The sequence below is a fragment of the Drosophila serrata genome, unplaced genomic scaffold (genome assembly GCF_035046125.1).
Source record: "Drosophila serrata isolate PLE 108 unplaced genomic scaffold, ASM3504612v1 contig_291, whole genome shotgun sequence".
In the NCBI taxonomy this organism is placed as follows: domain Eukaryota; kingdom Metazoa; phylum Arthropoda; class Insecta; order Diptera; family Drosophilidae; genus Drosophila; species Drosophila serrata.
Genome location: NW_028257189.1, coordinates 237,995 through 265,215, shown reverse-complemented (window position 1 = coordinate 265,215; position 27,221 = coordinate 237,995). Strand labels below are relative to the sequence as shown.

The 27,221-nt window shown below is 40.9% G+C and overlaps 3 protein-coding genes and 1 pseudogene across 3 annotated transcripts in view; 2 read left to right on the top strand and 2 right to left on the bottom strand.

Moving 5' to 3' along the window:
• The first annotated feature begins 2,911 nt into the window (after positions 1–2,911).
• On the top strand, positions 2,912–4,590 carry LOC147643137 (uncharacterized). Its single transcript, XM_086836627.1, has 3 exons — positions 2,912–3,017; positions 3,097–3,184; positions 4,257–4,590. Exons 1-3 carry the CDS (start codon positions 2,972–2,974, stop codon positions 4,498–4,500), a joined length of 378 nt encoding a protein of 125 aa, XP_086692753.1. The 5' UTR covers positions 2,912–2,971; the 3' UTR covers positions 4,501–4,590.
• A 5,274-nt stretch (positions 4,591–9,864) lies between these two features.
• LOC147643136 (uncharacterized) lies at positions 9,865–11,693 on the top strand. Its single transcript, XM_086836638.1, has 3 exons — positions 9,865–9,900; positions 10,440–11,161; positions 11,630–11,693. Exons 1-2 carry the CDS (start codon positions 9,865–9,867, stop codon positions 11,136–11,138), a joined length of 735 nt encoding a protein of 244 aa, XP_086692764.1. The 3' UTR covers positions 11,139–11,161; positions 11,630–11,693.
• The window catches only part of LOC110184526 (ankyrin repeat and FYVE domain-containing protein 1-like), a 189,089-nt gene continuing 173,117 nt past the window's right edge, over positions 11,250–27,221 (bottom strand). The window contains exons 6-7 of the mRNA XM_086836621.1: positions 11,756–12,081; positions 11,250–11,679 (exon numbers count right to left, since the gene is read on the bottom strand). Of these exons, the coding sequence (XP_086692747.1) occupies positions 11,982–12,081 (100 nt within the window). The 3' untranslated portion in view covers positions 11,250–11,679; positions 11,756–11,981. The remainder of the gene's footprint in view (positions 11,680–11,755; positions 12,082–27,221) is intronic.
• On the bottom strand, positions 23,489–24,543 carry LOC147643135 (uncharacterized; annotated as a pseudogene).

Sequence of the window (27,221 nt, the reverse complement as noted above, 5' to 3'; positions counted from 1 at the left end):
AAGGAATCTTTGGGAACATCTATCTTCGGGTCGGATCAGCACTTGGTGGAACATCTCCTTGATATCACCGCAGACTCCGACTGCTCCTTCTCTGAAATGAAGGAGCAATAAGGCTTCATCGGCAGGCGCGCATCCTTATGCACACCCTTGACATCCTGCCGACTTAACGTCTGCATCGGTAGGCTCGAAATGGCATACACGTTTCTCAGTACATGGCGAGTGGACTTTCCAACTCCACTTATTTTCAGACTCACTACGTTCGTGGTCTCTCTGGATGCCCTTCCTCCAAACCATTGGATATTTAGCTGTCGGCGCTCTCCTTGTATTCCCAGATCCCTCCGTAGTTCGTCGTCGATCATCGTAACGGAGGATCCTTCATCAAAGAGCTCGTACGTATTCACCGTCCGTCCGGCTCCGTACAGCGTTACTGGCAGTATACGGAACAGAAGGCGGCCTCCCTCGGCGTCAACGCAGCTTAGATTCCTCTGCACAGGCGAATCCGCTTCCTGTGGTGCCCTTCTCTCCAGGCTGTTTACGGCGGGCCGCTGGTTCTCCTCGTGGTTCCTGTGACCGTCTCGTGGTAATGACCTTCTGCCCGGGCTGTGTCTGGAAACCGCTGACTGCTGGTTCCCTTCGTTGTGGCGACTGTACCCACCTCATTGCTGCGGCCTTTTCTCATCGTCCGCGTCATGCAGCAGACGGTGATGCAACTTGCGACAGTCATTAATCTGGCACTCCCTATGCACATTGCAGAATCTCGTCGTGTGCCCACTTCGTAAGCATGAGAAGCAGAGCTTACGCCTCCTCATCATGCTCCACCTGCCCGGTGGCGGAGTTCCAATAAATTCCTTGTAGTTCGTAACTGCGTGTTGTCAGATTGGACAACATCCGTGCCGATCATCCTGTCGATCGCATTTCATGGCGTCGATATTAGCATGTAGAACTCGACGCTTCGGCTCCTTTCCCTCTACATCCAAAACGGTACACAAAACGTTTGCGTAGCCCTGTAACCATCCGCTGAAGTGCACTATAGTGGAAAAGGGCTGGATCGTCGCAGCATACTTGGCCCAATCCACGGGCTTGCTCGTAGGGAGCTTGGCCACAAGCTCCTCCATGAGAGATGGGTTCCCCAGATGCTGCTCCGCGTTTGCCGCCTGCAAGAAAGCCATGAGGTTACTCACTCGGGTAGCGAAGGGAACAATCTTCGCTAGATTGTGCTCCGAAATTGGTTGCACTACGATATTGTTCAGCTGACTGCGTATAAGCTGCTCCGGTCGGCCAAACCTGAAGCGCAGCTGCTCCATCACGGCGCTGACGTTCCCTGGATGAATCAATAGCGACTTCACTGCCTCGCGAGCGTCATCCTTTAGAGCCTTCAACAACCTTTGATTGTTCTCCAAATCCGTGCAGTTATACGCCCGTGTCCTCTCCGTGAATGCACAGCTGAAAATCGGCCACTCCTCTGGCTGCCCTCTAAATATAGGCAGATCTGGGAGCTTTCTTGGCCCGTATGTTCCTTGAATTCCATTCGACGTCAATATAGTGGGGGATCCGACAAGTGGCGAAACTGATGCCACGTTGCGCGTATTCACATCCGGTAGGGTAAACACATGCGCCGTCTGCGCAGTGCTGTGCTGTGAACGGTGACCCACTGCAAGGTGGCGGCAGCGTGCAGAACGCGCTGTACCCACCGACACTATGATAGGGCGCCGACCCGACCCCGTTACATGAGGTCTCCTCAACCGATGTCGCTAATGGCGGGCCGCTCCAAAATGGCGGCTGGCCTGACGCTACACTGTGCGCGCCAACTGCGACTGGCGCGCAATTGGCGGTGCCCACACTTCCCAGGGATTTAAGCTGCTGCAGCTCCTTTTCCAGCGCTGCGATCCTCGCCAGGAGATCCAACGTGGGATCCTCTCTAGCATTGATGTTCGCAGTTGAGACTGCAGTGCTTCCATGTTGGGGAGCTGATGTAATCTCCGTAGTGGCTGGGCTAGATATAGCCGCTGCCGTGGTTATGTCTACCAGCGGCCAGGTTTCTGTTTCACTACTAACTGGTTGCTGATCCACTCGTGTTGTTATAGGGGTGGCTTCCCCTCCATTCAGCCGGGCGCTCCTCCTGGGTGAGCGCTGTATCTTATTCTGCGGAAAAATTAACTTAACCTTAATTTTACACTTCAAAAAACTCTCACACGCGCTTACCGCAGTGTGTCCTCCTAATTTTCGCACGACAATAAGACGCTCAATTTTCGCGGTTAACTTAGCGATAAAAATATGCCCGTTCACTCTTAGGCTCAAAATCCATCAGTATTTTTTACGTTATTATTCTTAATATACTAACTACGCCTATCGATTACAATATTCGATCGTCGACATATATCATTGGAGTGGACTGTATTGGAAATATGTATATGTAAACCCTTCAGTACCATTCCTTTTGGATTCAATATTGAATATACTTTTTTTATAAGATCGTGATTTTTTTTTATAATTTAGGCGTAATTTAACAAAATATATATTTTTATTATATATACTTCTAAAATACATAATTTTTCCATTTTAGTAATTTAATTCTTCAAAATTGAAAATTTCTTAAGATCTAGTTAATTTTGTGTTTTTCGGTAATTAAATTCTTTGTATTAATTGTGTCTTATTTCACAATTTAGTTTAAGCTGTCAGTGGTGCACTATAAATCTTAGCTCTCCTCCCTTGTTCCAATCTTCACTGCTAAGTCGTTATATCCGGTAAACCAAATGTGTTCTAAAAAGATCTCGAGATTTTGAAAACTCAATAGTAGTCTCCCTCGGCACAGCCTTTATAGAATGCTAAGGAAAATGTAAATTATTATTATATCTAAGTTAGAAGCCATGGAGGCGTTTATCTCTAGAATTTAAATAAAGTGAGCCCATACAATTTCAAAAATCGAGCGAAAAATTCCTCTATTCTACGGAAGGTCACCACCATTGCCAACATGGGAGACCGGACTACTCCACAACTTCGCAGCGCCCTTACGACAAGTAAGCATGTGTTTTACCGTAGTGGACTTGTAAGAAAGAATTTTCATTTTAATTTTCATCTCTTGCTTTTAAAAACTAGTATCTACCTCCACCCTCCTCTTCCTGATTTTTACCTCCATCCCCTGCTCGTGGAAGGGGACTCCAGACTGCTGCAAAGCCTCCATTTGGTGAGCAAACGGGTTGTTGGGGATCCCAAACTTAAGAAAAAGCGGTACAAGAGGAATAAATCTTCCAAGGCACAATCACAATTTCACCACTATTTCTATTTTTCACTTTCTAAAATACTCATAAACTCAATTTGTGTTTCCTATCAGAATGCAAGCAGTTTACGTATCAAACTACAGAAAATGCAATCTGCCATTTATTTATCAGGTTACCGTTTTCACAGAAACCTATTTTAAGACGAAGATTCTTAGTTCCGAAGTTTTCCCAGATGTATGTACTGTACACCGAATAGATCGCCTTTTAAGCGAAAGGGTGGTGTCCTCTTAATGATTCCTCCGGACTTACGTCGGAATTATAAAGTTTCGAGGAATGCAATGTTGTTGAATTTCTGTCAATGTTGCTATCTGCCTATGGTAGTTCGACTTTTATTAAATGTTCCGACATTCAAATCGGATATTTTTAACCATCTTTACGCAACCCAATTGATTTCTTATAGTTTTTTGGATTGTTGCTATTAAGTAGTTCTAGGTGATTTTAATATCCCTGGGCTAACTAGTCCCCAAATAATTCCACAAATTCTTTTCCTACTAAAATTCAATATGACTTTATTACGGGCTGGTTTAACAATCCGATATCTCTAGTGATATTTGCTTTGTCCCTGATCCGGCGAAAATCAGTTTAGCTAGGGTGGCGCCGCCAACTTAACCCGAAGATCCCTATATTATCCTACTTTCTATGTGACTTTGAGATTGCATTACAGTGTATATCTGATCGACCAGCCAAAAAACTGCTCTGTTTTAACAGTACAGATTTGAAACGCCTTAATAATATCATATCTGATTTTAATCTTTAAAAATTAAGTTAGCAGCTCTGTCAAAATTTACCGTACTGAACGCAAAAGATTACAAAAACTGCATTATCCAGTTCTCTTGGGACCAAAAACAGTTTCTCATACTTCCACGCTTTCTTTTGAAAATTCAACAGTAAATTGGCCATCTTTTTGCTTAATTTTTTTTAATTATCTATTCAACCTTCACTGTTTCAAGCTTATTAACAATTGTTTTTTTTCAACAGTAACATCCAGGTGCAATTGGAACAAGATCGTTTAATAAGACAACTGACTGGCATTATTTTAAGTCCAATCACAAATTTGTTTAAGGACCGCATAACAACATCGATAGCCGATGGACTCAAGGAGCAAATGCAATCTGTAATGGATGACTTTAATACCGAGGATCCTTTACAGCTGCGCAACTTTACTAGAAAATTGTTGTCTGGAATAACACAAAATGCGACAATTGAATTAATGTATCATTGACACAAATTTACTTGTATTTATAATAATGTTATATCCTTTATTTCTTACAATTACAAAATGACCGTTTAATAAATATTTTTATTGCATGAACTGGTCTTGCTTTTTTTTTAAGAGTAAAATGGATATTAAGACCAATCAAGTCTATCAAACTTCTCAAATCTCAGTTCGGATATTAAAAAAAAACCAATACATTTAACAGAAACTCACGTCTGAAAAGACGTTCAGTATGGCTATGATTAGCGAAACTTGGGCTATCCTTAGTCCACGCCAGGGAGAAGGGACTTACTGAACTGAAGACGACCGTTCTGATCAGGTGCGATGCGAACGCGAGGCACACGCTTTGGGGGAGCTCGGAAACGAATGATTGATAATATTATTTTGATAATATTTGATAATATAATATTAATAATATAATTTTTGATATATTATTTGTCAAAAAGTTACAATATGTAAAAAGGGAAATACGACAACACAGCACGGGAGGCTTCCAAAGTTGGGAAGAAGTTAGGGGAAGACAAAGGAACTGAGGGATATGAGGTGAAGAGCGCCGAAGTCCTTTAATACAAGCTATGAAACCAAGGAATATTAACCATACAACGAAGCACAAAAAGCATACACAAAATAAGTATATGAAGCCAAGAAGGATTCCTATAAGAGCTACTGTGAGTCACTGGAAGGCATAAAGGACACGTAGAAAATAAGCAAAGCACCAAAGGGCAGACAAGCTCTACCCTAATTAAAAGAGCAGATGGTACAGCTTCAATAGAGGAGTCACTAGAAATACTAGTTGACACTTACTTTCCAGGGAAACTACGAAAGAATTCATAATCTCACGCAGATTCGTTTGAGAAATACAAAAGCTCGGGTCCGGTCGACATAATACTGGCAATGCTACAAACAGCCAAAAATCATCTCTATATGGCTACAAACCACATAAGAGAATTCCACAAGACTGACGCCCGTCTCGCAGTTAGTTAGTTAATCGTCTGTCTGCCACATCTCGTTCTCTCTTTTGTCAACTAGTTAAAAGATTACCAGTCACACTTGCGATGACTATTGCTGACGTTATTTTGCAGGCTGCCTCAAGAGTTTCTACCCAGACCTCACATCCGTTCAGCATGATTGTGTGAGTCACTTCCATTAAAAGCATCCGCATTGTTTTGATGTCAACTTTCGCCTAGCGTACTCGGTATTTCGTACTAAAAAAAATTGATGTCAACTTTCGCTGTGCGTACTCGACCATTTTTGTCACCCGGAGTAAAAGTTTCGATAGACATATGTATCTAGATAAAAATGTCTAGTAATGCGCGTATTTAACAGTCTACGACGATTTGAGGTCTGTTCTCAGCAATTTGTCCTCTGCAGGAATGTTGTCGGGACCTCGAACCTTCTTCTTTTCTTATAGTTTTTGCCGCCCTCCGTAGTTTGTTTTCTGTGCAGATTATTTGTATACCCTTGCTGGGTATTATAATTTTAGTCATTACTGATCAGCAGATCAGTGATCAGCATCAACAGCCAAGTCAACTTAGCGATGTCCGTCTGTTTCTACGGAAACCAGTCTCTCAGTTTTAAGCTTTCTGAACGAAACTTTTCAGTTAGTCTTCTATGTACTCTCACTTGTATATATGTCGGAATGGGCCGGATCAAACGATCATATCATAAAGCTACCATGGGAAAGATAAAAAAATTAAAAAAGAAGTACATCTATATATATAAAAATGCTCTGTTCCTGTCTACATCCTTCATAGACTTGAAAAGTTCTGAACCGTTTAAGCCCAAATTTTTACACAACATGCGGTGCGGTTCCAGCTCGGTTACTGACTACTTTTTATGTTGATAGTTTATCTGCGGTTGCAAATATATCAATTTTTTTAGCGTTTCCCCGTGCCCCTACTGCTGCGCCCTCTACAGGCAGCCAGCTGAATCAAAGCATTTCCTGTCAAACATTCAAAACATATTGAAAGAAGAAAGTTGAAAAGTTCTGAACCGTTTAAGCCCAAATTTTTAGACAACATGCGTTGAGGTTCCAGCTCGGTTATTGTCTACTTTTAATGTTGATAGCTTATCTGCATTTGCGAATATATCACTTTTTTCGCGTTTCCCCGTGCCCCTACTTCTGCGCCCTCTACAGGCAGCCAGCTGAATCAAAGCATTTAATGTCAAACATTAAAAAAAAAATTGAAATAAGGAATTGGAGAAAAAAATTTTATTTTTTTGTTCAGGTTCAGTAAGTAAGTAAGTAACGAGGAATCAGCAGAAAGACGAGAAGATAGGCTTGAGAGAAAACGATTGAGAGTTAGGCAGTCGCGTTCCGCAGCAATCGATTTGATTCACTCTCAAAATAATGAACGCGACAGGGCAAGGGTAGCTGAAGCGCGTTTACAGCTTGCAGAAGATCAAAACCTGCAATACAATCGTCTTGCATTCAGATATAATCCAACTATTGATTACAGCTCGAATCGAATGTCGTTATTGGACGAATGCATCAGGTCTGCATATACCGTCAGGCTCTCAAATTCAAAAACGAACCAAAAGGATTGTGTTGCGCTTCCGGGAAAGTGGAATTGCCTCAACTTGAAGCACCACCAGAGCCTCTGCACTCTCTATTCGCTGGATCTACTGCAGAATCGAAGCATTTCCTGTCGAACATTAGGAAATACAACTTGCTTTCAAATGACGTCATTTGGTGCGGAAATTATAACTGCACAATTCATGCCATCTTTTAAAATCAAAGGACAAATCTATCATAAAGCCGGTTCCCTGCTTCCGTTCCCAGACATCGAACACAAATTTTTTCTTCTTGGTGATGATGGAAATGAAGTAGATGTACGCTATCGAATCAATAGCTAAATACGCTGAAGAGGCACATTATTTCGCAGCTACAGAAACTTTTTCACGAACGGAACAATTTGGTGCGTTTATTCAAAACAGCAATCGATATGATGCCTTCGGATACCCATAAAATTGTCATTCATGCAGACAAAACGCCTGCTGGAGAACATATCAGGAGATATAATGCTCCCACTATAGACGAAGTGGCAATTGTCATAGTCGGGGATCAGTTTCAACCTCGAGATATTGTTCTCAATCGACGAAAAGATCGATTGGTAAACGTCGCAGAAACTCACCGTTGTTACGATGCTTTGCAGTATCCACTAATCTTCTGGGATGGTGCCGATGGATACCATTTCAATGTGAAGATGGTAGATCCAGTCAATGGTGTAGAACCGAATAAAAAGTGCAGCGCGATGAACTTTTACTCATACAGGTTAATGGTTCGGAGGACCGATTGCAATCATATATTGAAATGTCGTCAGTTGTTTCATCAGTACATTGTCGATATGTATGCAAAAATTGAAACAGAACGTTTGCTGTTCCTCCGATTGAATCAGACGAAACTTCGGTCCGATAAATATATACATTTGCGGGATGCTGTGATGAATGACCGTAATACAACCAACGTTGGAAAGCTCACGATTTTGCCATCCTCATACATAGGTAGTCCACGCCACATGCAGGAATATGCTCAAGATGCCATGGCATATGTTCGTTGCCACGGCCGTCCAGACTTATTTATCACCTTCACATGCAATCCAGCTTGGGACGAGATAGTACAGCTGTTATTTCCTGGACAATCGTATAGGGATAGGCATGACATCACAGCCCGTGTTTTCAGACAAAAGCTCAAGTCACTGATGGATTTCATTGTGAAACATGGAGTTTTTGGATCTGTGCGGTGCTGGATGTATTCAGTAGAATGGCAGAAGAGAGGATTGCCGCATGCGCACATACTGATTTGGCTGTATGATAAAATTACTCCAGATGAAATCGACGATGTTATATGCGCTGAGACTCCATGGGCCGAGGTTGATAAGGATATGCATGAAGTTGTCATCAAGAACATGATCCATGGCCCATGTGGTAGCCTCAACCCATGTTCACCATGCATGGTAGACGGGAAGTGTTCCAAGCGATATCCTCGAGCATTTACAGCCAACACCGTAACAGGGGACGATGGATATCCTCTGTATAGGAGACGGTCAACTGCAAATTTAAACATGAGAATTGGTGATATTGAGGTAGACAATCGTTGGGTGGTTCTATACTCACCACTATTGTCAGAATCATACAAAGCGCACATCAACGTAGAATATTGCAATTCCGTGAAATCGATTAAATATATCTGCAAGTACGTGAATAAAGGCAGCGATATGGCAGTTTTTGGTGTTCGGGCAGAAAATGGTGACAACAATGCAGTACGAGTTGTCGATGAAATATCTCAATACCAGGCTGGAAGATACATAAGCAGCAACGAGGCTGCATGGAGAATTTTTTCGTTCCCCATTCATGAACGCTATCCAGATTTAGTTCACTTGGCGGTCCATTTGGAGAATGGTCAACGTGTCTATTTCACAGAAAGAAATGTGCAAGAAAGAGTCCTGAATCCGCCAGCGACAACTCTGACTGCCTTCTTCACCTTATGCCAGAAAGATGATTTTGCCATAACCTTGATGTATTTAGAAGTGCCCTCTTAACCATAATATGCCACAGAGAAACGTGGCAGGGTACAGCTAGTATATCATAACTTTTTTAAATTTTCAATAAATTTTTATCAAATTTTATTTTTATGAAAAACAGGCTGCCATACAAACGATCCTTAAATAATGTAAAACTGTAAATGTAATGTACATATAGGTGAGTGAATTGAAAGCAGGCATTACTTCATTTTTTTTTATATAAATATATATAATTTATATTGCATTAATTCCTAGTGATTGAAGTTCTATCTGCAAGGGTATATAAACTTCAGCGTGACAAAGTAAGCTTCCTTTTATGTTTTTTATGTGTTTTTATTTAATAAGAAATAGTATGTGGTCCGTTTTATTTTCCTTCATTTTTTGTATAGTGTTTTTGCTCTTAGCTTCTTTATAACAATTGTTTATTGGAGGCGGACGATTCTAATTGTCGATGCACATGATAATGAAAACACGGAAACTATTTCGGACCGCTCTAATTGTCGATGCACTCGATAATGAAAACACGGGAACTATTTCGGGGTATTACGCGACATGCGTAGGGTCTTTATTGGTAGAAATGTGAAATATAACTAACAACATGAAACTAAAACCTAAAACTGCCCTTTTGGCGTGAAGGCTGATCGTAGTAGGTTGAATATAATCAATGGACTCTATAGTTTTATGACGCTCTGTTAGGAAAGAACTAAGTTGTAGCTACGTAGGCATTTCTGCCGCGCATTCAAAATCAACTGAAATTCCCTCTGAACACGCTTCTTACTCTTTCTCGATCTTATACCATAGCGCTCGGACTTGGTCAAGATGCATTTTGTACGTATACTGAGATAGAATGGATACAGAATTTGGATTCGAACTGATTCAGACGGTGAAAGGTCAAAATAAATTGATTTAAAACGGATGGTGCCATAATGATTTTATATGTATTTGTATTTTCAAATTGGTTTACAAGTTCAAAAACTTATTTATCTAGATTTAATTATACTTAAAATTTAAAAAATCAATCGGAATCGTAGTATAGCTACAAAGTAGATAATAAATATATGACAATAGTTTTAAAACCTTTTGGAAACCTTTGATTTTGTCTAAGGAACACAACGACAACAACAATTCCTAAAAATTTTGTAAAAACCCGCCTATCCTAGCCCAGCTAGCCTAGCTATAAGATAATGAGTGTAACCATAAGTATTGGCCGATAATAAAAGATTATTAGACAAAATTAAATTTTGTTGCATTTCGGGTGGGAACGGGCTGAAGGACTATCGATATATCGATAGGGATAGGTGTGATTGGAAGGACCAGGAGGGGGGCGAGGAAAAATGAGCGAACCGGGAAGTTCGAAGTGCCTAAGAGAAAGGGTTCTTGCCCTTTCTCTCAGCAAGGGCGATGGAAAAGTAACGGCTGGAGTCTGGAACAGAGGAAAGGAACCGCGGTATAAAGGGAGGTGCGAGCGGAAAAACACCGGGGGAAAAAAACTGGATAGATAACGTGGTGCGTGATTTTCGACGGTTAACTTCAGAAAGAAAAAAAAACGTGATCCCGGAAAGAAGTTTGAGACGTGACCGATCGCCACCCAATGCCGTTTTTCTAAGCCGTCGCCTCAGAGCCGTTTTCCCAGAGCCGTCGCCCGAGCTGCTGGGCACCGCGTCGCCGCCGCCGCAAGCCAAGTCCGCCGGCCCACGCAAGTGTCGGACCGTGTCGCCGCCGCCGCAAGCCAAGTCCGCTGGCCCACGCAAGTGTCGGAGTCGTCGCCGCCGCCGCAAGCCAAGTCCGCCGGCCCACGTAAGTGTCGGAGTCGTCGCCGCCCCTGCCGCAACCACCAACCACCGGCCAGAGCTGCCGCTACCAACAACCACTGGCCAGGATGACCGGCGCAGCCAAGTCCGCCGGCCGGAGCCAGCTTCGGAGCCGTCGCCGCCCCTGCCGCATTCAACAACCACCGGCCAGAGCTGCCGCTACCAACAACCACCGACCAGGGTGACCGGCGCGGCCAAGTCCGCCGGCCGGAGCCAACTTCGGAGCCGTCGCCGCCGCCGCAGCCCAAAGACTACCCCAGATCCGGTGAGTCCGTTCCAGACGGGACGAAATAGGGGGCGAATTGCGTAGTAATTTCTGCCCAGACAGCTGCCGCCGACCTGCGGGCAGCCCTTACCACCCGGCGCCAAACCAGGCGAAACTGGGATATATAAAAGAAGGAAAAAAAATTTTAAGTTGTTGTTAGGTGTAAGACATTAGTGTTATTGTTAGTTGTTGTTAGGTGTAAGACATTAGTGTTATTGTTAGTAAGAGTTAGATGTAAGGTATTAGTGTATTCGTCTCGCCCTCCGGATTGATCGTATCCTGGGTCCGGGATTGGTGCAACCTATGCACTGCGACCAATAGGGGAACGGGGAAGAAGCCATTAAGAAGCTCTCAGTTTTGTTTGAACCCCGACCCTAGGCTATTTCTCATGGAGCTCCAGCAGGGATAGTAGGTGAAAGAGGGGAAATTTCTTGGTAGCCAATCGTGGCCAAATTGTGGCCGAAAGCTTCTCCTCCGCCAACGTTGTCGGTCCCCAACAAAAGGGCAGCCTTGGTGCAAGCGCATCCCTGGCTGAGGCCACGTTCTCGCCGTGGACGAGTTGGCGCCTAAAACCATATTTACAAATCTGTTGGATGTAAGATGCCAAAAATTTATAATTAATAGCCAGTAAAAGATTAAAAATGAAAATGGAGTAAGTTTACCTGGGGGGAGATGGGCCAGTCGCTAGACCGCCTGGAGTAAGCTCCGGCGTGCCGGAGATGGATGATGCCCCGAAAGGTGGAGAAGGCATCACTGGATGGGTGGGCGCGTCGTGGCGGAACCAGCCAAGCCACAAATTCAACCCAGCAGCTTAATTTTCGTTGTTTGTTAACCTTTTTGTATTGTTAGTGATGACACTTGTAGTTTAGTCTGAGACGTCCGGTATATTCAATTGTGCGGGCATTGGGTCGGACCCAGCCCTGGGCACCCTGAGCTAGCCCGGCGTTGCCCAAAGAAAGGCAGTTCCGTTACAATATGGCTCCCAAATCTAAAAAAAATAAAAGAATAGCGGGATGACAACGTCTCGAAAGGCCACGTCCTAGGTCATCCAGCCCTCGCAATCGGTGGCTTGCGAGGCCTATGTTACGGTCTGCAACTGCACCGAGGACCGGGGACTGGTGACCAAGGCGTAGGATATTCGTGGTTTTTATTTGTAATTAGTTTCCCAGTCAGGACGGGAGGCTTGGTCCGCAAAAAGATGGAAATTGCTCCCGTGGGAACGACGGATTCGCATCCCTTAGCCACAGACCGTGCATAAAGCACGAGTCAAGAACCACTGTGATATACACTTGGCCCTCGCTTAACACGGGGGTTACGTTCCTAGAAAATGTCGTGTTAAGCGAAATCGTGTTAAGCGAAACATGGATTCAGTACAAAATAAGGGGTTACGTTCTCAAAATTCAAAACTGGCAGCAATTAAAATTTTTGATTGTTCAAATTTGGTCGGTTTTTATTAAAATTTTATTTTACAAATTAAAAGTTAATATTTAACTAAAAAAGTGGCTTCATGTAATTAATAATTAATTAATAATAATAATTAAACTTAAAAATGGTAAAAACAAAGGAGATCATTTCATTCTATTAATATCATTCATTGTTTAAGCCAGTTTATTTTAGCATGTTTTCTTTTTTAATGGCTCTTCATAAAAAAAAATCAGTCATTTTCGACTGTTTTGTAACCTTTAATGCTTCTTTATAGCACTCCTAATAAGGCATAAGTATTTTTTCCAAATCGTTCTTAAACTTAAGTCGTCGTTCGATGACCGGATCTGCATTTATAAAGCACGATTCTAAGTTGCTAGCATATGCGAATCCTTCTTGGGGCTTTTCTATTGTTAAACTAGGAACGGTTTCTTCAGAGCTGCTGTCATCTGATTTCGAATTGTTTGCTTCATTCACAGCAATCTCAAGCAATGATTCGTCATCGATTTCATTATCTACAAACAACTCTTGCAAATCATAATTTGCCATGTCGTCGAAACCTTCACCTTCAATCAAGTGAGCAAGGTCCAATATATCCTGGAATCCACGTTTGGCACTTCTATTTCATTGCTTCTAACAACCTCTGGCCATAATTTCCTCCAGCATCTATTTAATGTTGACACCTTTATTTCTTTTAAAGACAAGTTTACCAACTCAAGGCTATCTTTAATAGAAAATTTCTTCCAAGCACTGGTTACATCGATGGAGTCAGTTTCAGTTGTATCCAAAATCCAGCGTATAGAGCGCCTGATGTAGTATGTCTTGAAAGTGTAAATTATACCCTGATCCATTGGCTGCAGAAGTGATGTTGTATTAGGTGGAAGAAATTTTATTTTGACATTCGGATGGGTTAAATCTTTTGGATGTCCTGGGGCATTGTCCAATAATAATAGTGCTTTAAAATGTAAATTCTTTTTTATACCCTTGCAGGGTATTATAATTTCAGTCAGAAGTTTGCAACGCAGTGAAGGAGGCACCTCCGACCATATAAAGTATATATATTCTTGATCAGGATCAACAGCCGAGTCGATCTAGCCATGTCCGTCTGTCCGTCTGTCCGTCTGTCCGTCTGTCCGTTTCTACGCAAACTAGTCTCTCAGTTTTGAAGCTATCTGAATGAAACTTTGTAGTTAGCCTTCTATATACTCTCACTCGTATATATGTCGGAACGGGCCGGATCGGACGACTATATCATATAGCTGCCATAGGAATGATCGGAAAATTTTTACAAAAAAAATTTTAACATTTTCAGTTTTCAATAGAATTGGATCAAATTTGAGATATAGCCATTTTACTATACTCTACAATTTTGTATAAAATTTTATGAAAATCGGGCTACTATATCATATAGCTCCCATAGGAACGATCGAGAAATTAATAAAATTAAAAATTATAACTTTTTCAGTTTTCAACAGATTTTCATCAAACTTGAGGTGTAGCCATTTTATATTAGTCTTAAATTTTGTGGCAAATTTCATAAAAATCGGACGACTATATCATATAGGTGCCATACAAACGATCGTTTGATGAAGAGGAAAAATGCAAATCTGTGAATGTAAAACTGCAAATATAATATGTATAGGTGAATGAAATGAAAGCAGGTATTACTTCATTGTTTTTTAACACAAATATATTTAATTTATATGGTATGGATTCCTAGTCATAGAATTTCTATCTGCAAGGGTATATAAACTTCGGCGTGCCGAAGTTAGCTTCCTTTCTTGTTTTAAATATTTTTCAACCTCATGTACAAAACAATTCAAGAACCAGTCTTTAAATAATTCTGCAGTTACCCTAGCTTTGGAGTTTGCTTTCCAGTAAACAGGTAATTTGCTCTTGTCTATCCCTTTAAACGCACGGGGATTGAAAGAGTTATAAATAAGCATTGGCTTTACTTGAAAGTCGCCTGATGCATTACTACACAGCAAAAGTGTAAAACGATCTTTTTGTGCCTTAAAGCCGGGAGCTACTTTTTCATTCTTTGATAAAAAAGTTCGACTTGGCATTTTTTTCCAGCAAAGTCCAGTTTCATCCGCATTAAAAACTTGGTCGGGCAGGAATTCCTCTTCTTTAATGAACCTCTGAATTTCTTCTGGGTATGTGGTAGCAGCTCATCATCGGCCGATGCCGCTTCGCCCTTAAATTTGAGGCTATGAATGGAGAACCTTTTTTTAAATTTGTCGAACCATCCATTACTAGCAACAAAATCTATGCTGGAAGACGGCTCTCCATTTCGCTCGAGCAGTCCATAAATCCTGAGTGCCTTTTCTTGAATGATCCGCTGACTTAAAGGGATCTTTTTTTCGTAGCTGTCGTCAATCCAAATGCTAAGTGCTCTTTCCATTTTCTCTAAAATTGGTGCACGTGTTCTACTGGTAAATTTTGTAGAGATAGATAACCCAAGGCTTCCTGCACGTCGTATTTCAGTTTCATTCCTTTTGATAGTGCGAACTGTTGCCTCATTTAAATCAAGGCTTCTTGCAATATCCGTGGCAGTTTGCCCATTGTCTAAACGGTTTAGAATTTGTATTTTTGTTTCTATAGAAATGACTTTTCGTTTTAAAAGAGCCCTGTTCCTTTTTTCTGCCATTGTAAAAGCTGAAACTAATTTATTTTCATTGTGTATTCACTTTGATTTAATCAAGCTGTACTTACCACAAAATCTTTGACTTTTTATTTACGCGTCTGCAAAGCTCAAGATTTTTGCACCTACTACAACACGCGTACATCTGACAGATTATATGTGGGATTTCCCTTTTTCGACAAGTAACCCATGCGTATGACACAGGCACTAACGCGATAAACGCAGTAAAAAAAATACATCTCGATATTTTGCAATCGTGTAAGAACGAGGTTCTTAGCGTGTTAAAGGGGGAATGGGTGCAAATTTGCAACCGTGTAAGACCGAGTTAGTGCTAAAAGAGTTCGTGTTAAGCGAGGGCCAAGTGTATAGCCATTTTATATAAGTCTTAAATTTTGTGGCAAATTTCATGAAAATCGGACGACTATATAATATAGGTGCCATACAAACGATCGTTTGATGTGGAGGAAAAATGCAAATCAGTGAATGTAAAACTGCAAATATAATATGTATAGGTGAATGAAATGAAATATATATAATTTATATTGTATTGATTCCTATTCATAGAAGTTCTATCTGCAAGGGTATATAAACTTCGGCGTGCCGAAGTTAGCTTCCTTTCTTGTTAAATGTAAGATTTGTAGCATTTGAGCATGCTTTTCAGCCCTTTCATCGCTCGATAAATATCTTAAGCATATGTTGCAGAAGAAGCGCATTATCCTCTGCTTTCCCATTTGAAATGATAGTAGTATATAACATAAAACTAAAAATTTAATAAGAATATACATTTTAAAATTAAATTTAAATTTTTTTTTACACTTTTAATTTTTTTTTTTTTTTATTTATTTATTTATTTATTTTTTGTACTAACCTTGACACATTTTTTATCCATACGTAATGTCCTGGTATGTTTACAGTTGGACCATCCACAAATAATAAATTGATGTGGAACTCCTTTTCCACTGCGTCAGAATAAATCACTTTATTATTATCTTCATTGAATCCAAACACATTTATGCTAATGCATGGATATTGCGCCGTGAACATTTTAACATCATTTAACACCACTGGAAAACTTAAACCAGTGAAATTTAGTTTAAGTGATGGTACAACGCAGATAACATCTGCTGAAATGTCCACTTTATATGTGGAGCATCGTTGGGGCTTTTCACTTTTTGAAAAGTGGAATAAAATTGCCCATTTAAAACAATATTCATTATTGTTTTGTACATTAATTACTGCATTTCTTTTTTCAAGATTTTTTGACAGTACAAAGTGTCCGGATCCCTTTATCGCGTTGCATTTAAACATATTTAATTCAACTCTGATTATGCGGGTTAAAGTGCATCCGCTATCCCTCTCCTGGAACTCGCTCATTTTTGTTTCAATTTTCTCTTAATGGAAATTGAAGTATGCCATAAAATTGGATGCTGTTGTAATTAACGTAAATTTACTTTGAAATGACTTCGTTTCCAAGCGAGTCTCATGCTCTTTTATTAGCATATACTCTCCAAACAATTCAAAATTGATTTTCGAGCAAAGGTGGAAGGTCATCACCCGATCAATATGAGGGATCAATGCGAGGGCTGCGTTACTAAGGAATTCATTTAGATTTCTGACTTCAGCCCCCTCATTCACGAACATATATTGGAGGATTAGTCCCTTGAATCCATCCAAAATCTGATAAATTTTTTCATCCACAGGTCGGGTTGCGAAAAACTTATGGGCTTCTGTACGGATTTGGTGTTTCCATTCCACACCCACAGGTAGATCATCTCGACAGTATTCGCTGTCAGCAGTCAGCGCCAGCACCAGCAACACCAGCAGCATCAATTCGATATCCAATTTACCTGTCGCTGTGATCCAACAGGATTTGGATGATCTTATGAGGGACATTGAGGAGAACCCTCTTATGCTTGCAAAATTAAAAGTAAGCTTAAATTTAATACTCTACCCTGAAGTAAAGGGTATAAGATCCTATCAGCTGTAAAGTCGAAAGGGAAATTTGGCTCCAACGATAAGTTGGAGGTCGAAAATATTTACGTTTACCTCCCAGAGAGATATATAGTAATAGATGATTGTAATTTGGAATTTTGTGGTATTAAACGAAATTATTCTTACACTAGCAGGGTACAGCCACGTTTCTCTGTGGCATATTGTGGTTAAGAGGGCACTTCTGAATACATCAAGGTTATGGCAAAAGCATCTTCCTGGCATAAGGTGAAGAAGGCAGTCAGAGTTTTCGTAGGCGGATTCAGGACTCTTTCTTGCACATTTAGTTCTGTGAAATAGACACGTTGACCATTCTCCAAATTGACTGCCAAGTGAACTACAGCTGGATAGCGTTCATGAATTGGGAACGAAAAAATTCGCCATGCAGCCTCGTTGCTGCTTATGTATCTTCCAGCCTGGTATTGAGAGATTTCATCGACAACTCGTACTGCATTGCTGTCACCATTTTCTGCCTGAACACCAAAAACTGCCATATCGCTGCCTTTATTCACGTACTTGCAGTTATATTTAATCGATTTCACGGAATTGCAATATTCTACGTTGATGTGCGCTTTGTATGATTTTGACAATAGTGGTGAGTATGGAACCACCCAACGATTGTCTACCTTAATATCACCAATTCTCATGTTTAAATTTGCCGAAGTCCCTTCATCTTCAGTTGACCGTCTCCTATACTAAGGATATCCATCGTCCCCTGTTACGGTGTTGGCTGTAAATGCTCGAGGATATCGCTTGGAACACTTCCCGTCTACCATGCATGGTGAACATGGGTTGAGGGTACCACATGGGCTATGGATCATGTTCATGTTCATGTTCATGTTCCGTGGAATCTCAGCGCATATAACATCGTCGATTTCATCTGAAGTAATTTTATCATACAGCCAAATCAGTATGTGCGCATTCGGCAATCCTTTTTTCTGTCATTCTACTGAATACATCCAGCACCGCACAGATCCAAAAACTCCATGTTTCACAATGAAATCCATCAGTGACTTGAGCTTTTGTCTGAAAACACGGGCTGTGATGTCATGCCTATCCCTATACGATTGTCCAGGAAATAACAGCTGTACTATCTCGTCCCAAGCTGGATTGCATGTGAAGGTGATAAATAAGTCTGGACGGCCGTGGCAACGAACATATGCCATGGCATCTTGAGCATATTCCTGCATGTGGCGTGGACTACCTATGTATGAGGATGGCAAAATCGTGAGCTTTCCAACGTTGGTTGTATTACGGTCATTCATCACAGCATCCCGCAAATGTATATATTCATCGGACCGAAGTTTCGTCTGATTCAATCGGAGGAACAGCAAACGTTCTGTTTCAATTTTTGCATACATATCATACAATGTACTGATGAAACAACTGACGACATTTCAATATATGATTGTCTTCGGTCCTCCGAACCATTAACCTGTATGAGTAAAAGTTCATCGCGCTGCACTTCTTATTCGTTTCTACACCATTGACTGGATCTACCATCTTCACATTGAAATGGTATCCATCGGCACCATCCCAGAAGATTAGTGGATACTGCAAAGCATCGTAACAACGGTGAGTTTCTGCGACGTTTACCAATCAATCTTTTCGTCGATTGAGAACAATATCTCGAGGTTGAAACTGATCCCCGACTATGACAATTGCCACTTCGTCTATAGTGGGAGCATTATATCTCCTGATATGTTCTCCAGCATGCGTTTTGTCTGCATGAATGACAATTTTATGGGTATCCGAAGGCATCATATCGATTGCTGTTTTGAATAAACGCACCAAATTGTTCCGTTCGTGAAAAAGTTTCTGTAGCTGCGAAATAATGTGCCTCTTCAGCGTATTTAGCTATTGATTCGATAGCGTACATCTACTTCATTTCCATCATCACCAAGAAGAAGAAATTTGTGTTCGATGTCTGGGAACGGAAGCAGGGAACCGGCTTTATGATAGATTTGTCCTTTGATTTTAAAAGATGGCATGAATTGAAAGCAAGTTGTATTTCCTAATGTTCGACAGGAAATGCTTCGATTCTGCAGTAGATCCAGCGAATAGAGAGTGCAGAGGCTCTGGTGGTGCTTCAAGTTGAGGCAATTCCACTTTCCCGGAAGCGCAACACAATCCTTTTGGCTCGATTTTGAATTTGAGAACCTGACAGTATATGCAGACCTGATGAATCCGGCCAATAACGACATTCGATTCGAGCAGTAATCAATAGTTGGATTATATCTGAATGCAAGACAATTGTATTGCAGGTTTTGATCTTCTGCAAAGCTGTAAACGCGCTTCAGCTACCCTTGCCCTGTCGCATTCATTATTTTGAGAGTGAATCAAATCGATTGCTGCAGAACGCGACTGACTAACTCTCAATCGTTTTCTCTCAAGCCTATCTGCTCATCTTTCTGCTGATTCCTCGTTGTGCATCTGCATTGCTCTCAGCCGCTCAGTCTCTCGGATGGAGGCCCGTTCTTCGTCATTGCGAGTACGACGACCCAAACTCGACTTCTTGGGTGGCATGACTTCGTTTCTTACTGAGTCTGAACAAAAAAATAAAATTTTTATCTCCAATTCCTTATTTCAATATGTTTTGAATGTTTGACAGGAAATGCTTTGATTCAGCTGGCTGCCTGTAGAGGGCGCAGCAGTAGGGGCACGGGGAAACGCGAAAAAAAGTGATATATTCGCAAATGCAGATAAGCTATCAACATTAAAAGTAGACAATAACCGAGCTGGAACCTCAACGCATGTTGTGTAAAAATTTGGGCTTAAACGGTTCAGAACTTTTCAAGTTTCTTCTTTCAATATGTTTTGAATGTTTGACAGGAAATGCTTTGCATCAGCTGGCTGCCTGTAGAGGGCGCAGCAGTAGGGGCACGGGGAAACGCTAAAAAAATTGATATATTCGCAACCGCAGATAAGCTATCAACATCAAAAGTAGACAATAACCGAGCTGGAACCTCAACGCATGTTGTGTAAAAATTTGGGCTTAAACGGATGTCTATGAAGGATGTAGACACGAACAGAGCATTTTTATATATATAGATTATATATATTATAAAATTAGAAGATGGGAATATCGATTTTAAATTAAGAATGTGAAAATAGGATAAATTAATAAATAAAAATATATGTCACCACATAACATGAAAACGGATTGACGGATTTGGCTGATTTGTATTTCTTTTTGTTTTCTAATACTCTGCACAAGCTTCTTACAGAAACAAATATTAAAAAAATTTCTCAGAAAGATTGAAAAATATACATTTAATTTAGCATATAACAAGAAAGAAAGCTAACTTCGGCACGCCGAAGTTTATATACCCTTGCAGATAGAACTTCTATGAATAGGAATCCATACAATATAAATTATATATATTTGTTTTAAAAAACAATGAAGTAATAGCTGCTTTCATTTCATTCACCTATACATATTATATTTGCAGTTTTACATACACAGATTTGCATTTTTCCTCTACATTAAACGATCGTTTGTATGGCACCTATAAGTTATAGTCGTCCGATTTTCATAAAATAATAATAATAATATAAAATAGCTATACCTTAAATTTGATGAAAATCAGCTGAAAATTGAAAAAGTTATAAATTTAATTGTATTAATTTCTCGATCGTTCCTATGGGAGCTATATGATATATTAGTCCGATTTTCATAAAATTTTACACAAAATTGTAGACTATAGTAAAATGGCTATATCTTAAATTTGATCCAATTCTATTGAAAACTGAAAAAGTTAAAAAATTTTTTGTAAAAATTTTCCGATCATTCCTATGGCAGCTATATGATATAGTCGTCCGATCCGGCCCGTTCCGACATATATACGAGTGAGAGTATATAGAAGGCTAACTACAAAGTTTCATTCAGATAGCTTCAAAACTGAGAGACTAGTTTGCGTAGAAACGGACAGACGGACAGATGGACAGACGGACATGGCTAGATCGACTCGGCTGTTGATCCTGATCAAGAATATATATACTTTATATAGTCGGAGGTGCCTCCTTCACTGCGTTGCAAACTTCTGACTGAAATTATAATACCCTGCAAGGGTATAAAAACGCGCGTAACGAATGTCAACGTGATCTGTAATCGGTAATCTGTGACTCCATATCGATAACAAAAAAACTGTTGTAATCTGTGACAACACATCCACCGCGCTAACAATAATTTTATTAAGTTTTTGATAAAATTCGTTTTGTTTCAAAGACTAAGAAGTTTTTTAGTTGCTAATAAGTGATTGTTAGTCACGGTAAGTTCGCTTACCACTTCAAGTGGATCGTTCATTTGAGGTTAGTATATAGTCCAATAGGACGACGTGCGAACGAACAACATCATCAACAAGTATATTCACAGTACTTAAACGAAGAATGACAAAATATAAAAAGAGAAAACGCAAGAGGTTACGAAGATCATTGGAATCATACAATCGATTGGCATTCCAATATGATCCAACGGAAAACTGCAGTGATAATGAAAATTTAGATATTGGAAAAATGACGACTACATGCCGATATTTTCTTGGACGTTGATGCACTACGGTCAGTACATTCAAGTGGCCCGTATGACACCAGGCACGTGCCTGCTTGGGTTAGGTGTTAGTAGGCGCGATGGAAAATATAGCACAGAATACGAGGAAATTAACTACCGGGGTGCTGCCAGGTTGTTAGCTTGCATGTTTACTAAGTGTGTTAGTATTAAATATTTTTAGAGATTAGTGTGTACAAATCATTATAATTTGCACATAATACTCTAAAAGGTTCATGCAGTTCAAAGGAGGTTCTACAGTGGTGCAACACTGAAGGGATATACGATCTGGTAGTTCTATATGGTACGTGGAAATTAAGCTGACTCAAAAATCAAGGCTATCCCTAGCATCGTTTTACGATTGGCTTAGGACGGCAAGTTTATTAATAGGAGTAGGAAGGTAATCTTTGGTTTGCATCCCAATTTAAACCGCTGTTTATGGGGAAGACAACCAATTTGCCACCCTTGAGCAATAACTACGAACGCACGTATTTTATTTTCGTTTGTTCTCTGGTCGGAGCTGCAACTACCGATCGAATGCTTGAGTTTAACATATATCAAAACGCTTACAATGTAGCTTAGCTTAAGATAAGGCGACAGAAGAAGAAGAGAGAGAGAAATAGAGAAGGAAAGAGAAAAGCTAAGAGCGCAGCAGGTGCAGCCATATACCCATGCGCGCACAATTAGGCGCTAGCGGTCTGCTTCGAACATACTCCCCCCGTTGGAAGAGGTACTGTTCCAACTATATCGGCATCGTCGGGCAGAACGGCTTGATACGCATTTGCGGCCTCCAATTGGCCAATAACTTTTCCGCAATGTGGTCAGCAATGCTTGTGATCCTGCATGCGAATATCTCCTGTCGTTAGAGAGGTGTTGCATTGCTCTTGTAGCCAAGAATGCAGCTGGCTTTACTACGGCAGCAAGTGTGTCATCATCAGAATGAGGAGTAGGATCGTTGACGACGGCAGCTAAGACGGACTGAGGAGTAGACGCACTCGGCAGCCATCCAGACACGATCCAACCAAGTTTGGTGTTCTGAAGAGTTGGCAACGCGCTATCCAAATGAATTTGTCCCGTAGCCATTATTTCAAAAAAGAGGGCAGCACCAATTATAAGATCTATTCGATCTGATCGATTGAAGTGATCGATATATTTTCCGGATTTTTCCATGATACTGCGTTTATATCGAAATAATGCTGATACGCAGTGATAATATCAGTCACAACCGCGGAAAATGAGGCACGAAAGCTTGCATCCCGGGGTTGCGCTAGAATGTCGACTGCCTTATCAGAATTCAAAGAGGATTCACCAATCCTAGAGTCTAGCGTATTCGACTTTCGATAATTCAAATTTAGTTGGTTTGCTAGGCGAGAAGTTATAAAGTTTAGCTGAGACGCCGAGTCTAAGATTGCTCGGCAAGGTATAAATTCTGCAGCCTTGTTTTTCAAATATATAATAGCGGTTGGAAGCAACACGTAACCAATGGGCAGAATATTTGTGGGTTTTGGTGGAGGGTTCGATGAACGCGAAAATGATGCTAATGCTGATGAAGATGTTGATGGCTGAGAGTTGAGAAGTGGATCGGATGATAGAGATGAGGCGGTAGATGGTACAGATTGAAATGCAACAATGAGTGGTGCTTCAATTGACAATATTTGCAGTGCGTTGACTTGCAATGCTGCAAACTATGCCCCTTGCGCAAGCAATTGAGGCACAGGTGCAACTTCTTTGCTTGTCTAAATCAAATATGAGGACTCAAATCGAGGGCATTTTGGAAAATAATTATCCCTCGCATCACAAAACGTACATTGCAAGATTTGAGCTACCACCTGAAGCAATGAAGCTATACCTATGCAGGGCTTTTCGCACCTGCTGGCTTGGTGTATGCGTTACCAAGGCTTGATCCATATTTTCCATCATCCTACACCTCCACTCCAAGAACGACACCATAGAATCCCAAGTAGATAAATGGTTGATGGAAAAATCCTCTTCCCATTTTTCGCGCGTCCTCTGATAGAGCTTTCGTGCGCCGATGTGAATCAGCAATCCAACCTAGATTGGCTGCGTAGTGGCAAGGGTACGGATTGCTCGCAGATGCGAATTCATGCAATTGCTTAACTCCCGAAGACCCTTGGCTGATGCCTTCTCGACACCCTTTGACCCAAATATTGCCGGGACGTGTGCCTGAAAATGTAAAACTTTATTATCAAATCGATTTTTGAGTAAGTCCAAAGCCTTCCTATAATTGGCATTCGAAGGCTCAAGCGATCCTATGGTCTCTAGAGCCACACCGCCTAAACTTGACCTTAGATATTGTAATTTTTCAATATCACTAAGTTCTTCATCATTTCCAATGACCGTGGTGAACGTCGCAATAAAATCCGGCCAATCAGTATAGGAACCATGAAACCGAGCTATCTCCAGAATTGGCAACCGAAGCTTCCTAGATCGGAAAGAAAGATCCGGATGGTTAGTAATGTCTATGGATGTTGAATTTGCAGCTGTTGCAGCCGGCAATTGCGATTTGCGAAGCGCCGCTAAACCTCGATTTATCTTCGCCTTCACATCCATGAACGCCGTGAAGAATTCGATCCGATGGTCGCTTGCTATCTCCGAAAAGTCCAATTTTCCAGCGAAGTCTGTGCGGAAGCAAAGGACAGGTTTAAGGAATTAATCCACTCCATTCCCGCCAGTAAATCAGCTTCATCAAACTGATCTACAGTCTCTGGATTTATATAATAATTCATTGAGCTCAATTTCCGCAAAAGGGATTGGGCCTTGGCTCGGTAGAAGTCCACATCACTTGGCGGCTCATTTTTATGATGAAACGAGTTTTCCGTGTTAGACATCTTTATTTTCTCACGCGAAAAGAATTAATAAAGGGAAAATGTCTGACCGCTTCGGTATTTAGGAACCCGTTTAGTTTTTCACCGCGCTAATTTAGAGGCTAATCAGCGTCACCGAGATGCAACGGAACCTCGACAATGTTGTTGTAATTGTCTGCCTCGAAACAGCGGAGTTGTGGCACACTCGTGTCTATGCTATATATGCATAGGTATATATATGTTCAATAGGCGCCAATTACTACGCTTAAGCGCGAGCCACCTTTGCATACAATGTTTGGCACAACACAGCTTTTGTTTAACAGCGCGATGTAACCGAATATCAGCGACCGGCTATATGTACTCAGCTTGTTATGTACAAGGTATGTGTGTGAGTTTGCTTGTGTGCTTATGACCGAATGCCAGTAAGCGACAGCGAAACAAAGCGATTTGTTTAAACGATATTAAACAACGAACACCGGGTTGCAGGCTCCGAGCCAAAAAATTACGTCGGGGTCACCAAAATGTTTATGGGGAAGACAACCAATTTGCCACCCTTGAGCAATAACTACGAACGCACGAATAGGTCGATTATATGCCGTATTTTATTTTCGTTTGTTCTCTGGTCGGAGCTGCAACTACCGATCGAATGCTTGAGTTTAACATATATAAAGACGCTTACAATGTAGCTTAGCGTAAGATAAGGCGACAGAAGAAGAAGAGAGAGAGAAATAGATAAGGAAAGAGAAAAGCTAAGAGCGCAGCACGTGCAGCCATACACCCATGCGCGCACAATTAGGCGCCAGCGGTCTGCTCCGAACAACCGCGTAGAGCGAAAAGTAAAAAGTTCTTTTGAACCGACTCAATGCGTTTACTATGGACGCCGTACTGAGGGCTCCAAACGCAGCATCCATATCCTAGGATAGGACGAACTAAGGATGTATATAAGGATTTAGTAACATAGGGGTCATTGAATTCCTTCGACCACCGTTTAATAAATCCAAGCACACCCCTGGCTCTATTCACCATAGGCGAAATATGAACAATAAAGTCAAGTTTTGGGTCCATCTCAACAGAATTAATTATTTCCAAAGAGCAGCAGTTCACCGTGTAAGTAGCAAGCTTAGGAACGACACGAGAGAATGTCATTACCTTGCATTTCGAGCCATTTAAGTTTAATAAGTTTACACGGCACCTAGTTTAAAAATTATTGAGATCTGTTTGTAAATCAGACTGGCAGGCGACGTCCTTATATTGAATGCACAGCTTGACGACGTCAGCTTATATAAGCACTCTGGAGTTAGTCAAGATTTTGGGCAGTTCATTTATAAACAATGTAAACAATAAGGGTCCCAAATGGCTTCCTTGCGGGACGCCAGGTGTAACTCTTAGAACATTGGATAAATTATTCTTAAAGAGGATCTTTTGCGTCCTGCCATTCAGATTACTTGAGATCCAATTAAGAAGATCACTTGGAAAACCCATTGAATCGAGTTTTCTAACGAGGAGAGAATGGTTAACCGAGTCAAATGCTTTACTGAAATCAGTATAGATTACATCTGTCTGAATATTATTATGGAAGTCCTTAATAATATAGGTAGAGAGCTCCAAAAGATTTGTTATTGTTGATCTTCGCTTAATAAAACCATGTTGACATGGAGAAATAACTGATCTACAAAGGTGCTGTAAGTGAGGGGTGAAATTGTTTTCAAAAGTTTAGGGATGGCCGACAACTTAGAGATTCCTCTATAATTCCTGGCATCCAATTTGCTACCTTTTTTCTGAAGAGGAATAATAAACGATTTCTTCTAAATAATGGGAAAGTGTGAGGTTTCTAAGGACAAGGTAAACAATTTCAGAAGGAGATAGCACAGGGCGTCGGCACAATTCCTGAGCACACAGCCAGGAATTCCGTCGGGACCTGGCGAATAAACTGGCTTCACACGATGAAGACCTAAAAGGAGAGAACTTTCGTTTAGGCTAGGACAGAAAATTAAGTTTGATTTGGGTATGTCGTAGGAATAAGTCTGGTGTAAATTCGAAGAGTTTGCATAAGTTGCTGTAGATCGGCTATTGTCTGATCATTATTTGCGGAAGTATTTTCAAATGAAAGCGAGGAAGGATTTGTTTTAAGCTTTTGTTCAATGTTAACAAAATTATAAAACTGTTTGGGTCCTGTGAGAACTGGACCCTACAACGAGTTAAATAGTTTTTATAACACTGCGCGTTCAGCACGGTAAAGTTTGACCGAGCTGATAAATAAGATGAAAGGGCAGATTGAGAACCGGTGAATTTAAATTTAGCATACAATCTAGATTTTTTATTTTAGAGTCGGCTCAACTCTTTAGTAAACCACGGCTGTTTATTAGAGCTTGGCGGATAATATAACGGAACACATTCAGTAAAAAATGAATTCCTGGCACTGTAAAAAATATAAACTGCAACTGCCATTTCAGTGCACATGTATAGATCGGACCAATTGAACTCGTTTATAAAATTATTCAGCCGTTCAAAGTCCGTTTTGCGAAAACGTAGGAATTTATTGGCTGGACGGTCAGAAATAATAATATAATAATAAAATATTCTGTACGTCACACCCAATATCAAGAGTCACATCGAAAGTTGGATGATAAGGATCTTCGGGCTGCGTCAGAGGCGCCACCCTTGCTAAACTGACTCTCGCAGGATCAGAGACGAAGCAAAGA

What these genes read in the sequence shown, in the direction of transcription:
- LOC147643137 (XM_086836627.1), top strand. Translation starts at nt 2,972, where the DNA reads ATGGGAGACCGGACTACTCCACAACTTCGCAGCGCCCTTACGACAA. An exon ending in TCGCAGCGCCCTTACGACAA is followed by an intron (nt 3,018 to 3,096) that starts GTAAGCATGTGT and finishes TTTAAAAACTAG; the next exon opens with TATCTACCTCCACCCTCCTC. An exon ending in TGCTGCAAAGCCTCCATTTG is followed by an intron (nt 3,185 to 4,256) that starts GTGAGCAAACGG and finishes TTTTTTCAACAG; the next exon opens with TAACATCCAGGTGCAATTGG.
- LOC147643136 (XM_086836638.1), top strand. Translation starts at nt 9,865, where the DNA reads ATGGATACAGAATTTGGATTCGAACTGATTCAGACG. An exon ending in GATTCGAACTGATTCAGACG is followed by an intron (nt 9,901 to 10,439) that starts GTGAAAGGTCAA and finishes TAACGGCTGGAG; the next exon opens with TCTGGAACAGAGGAAAGGAA.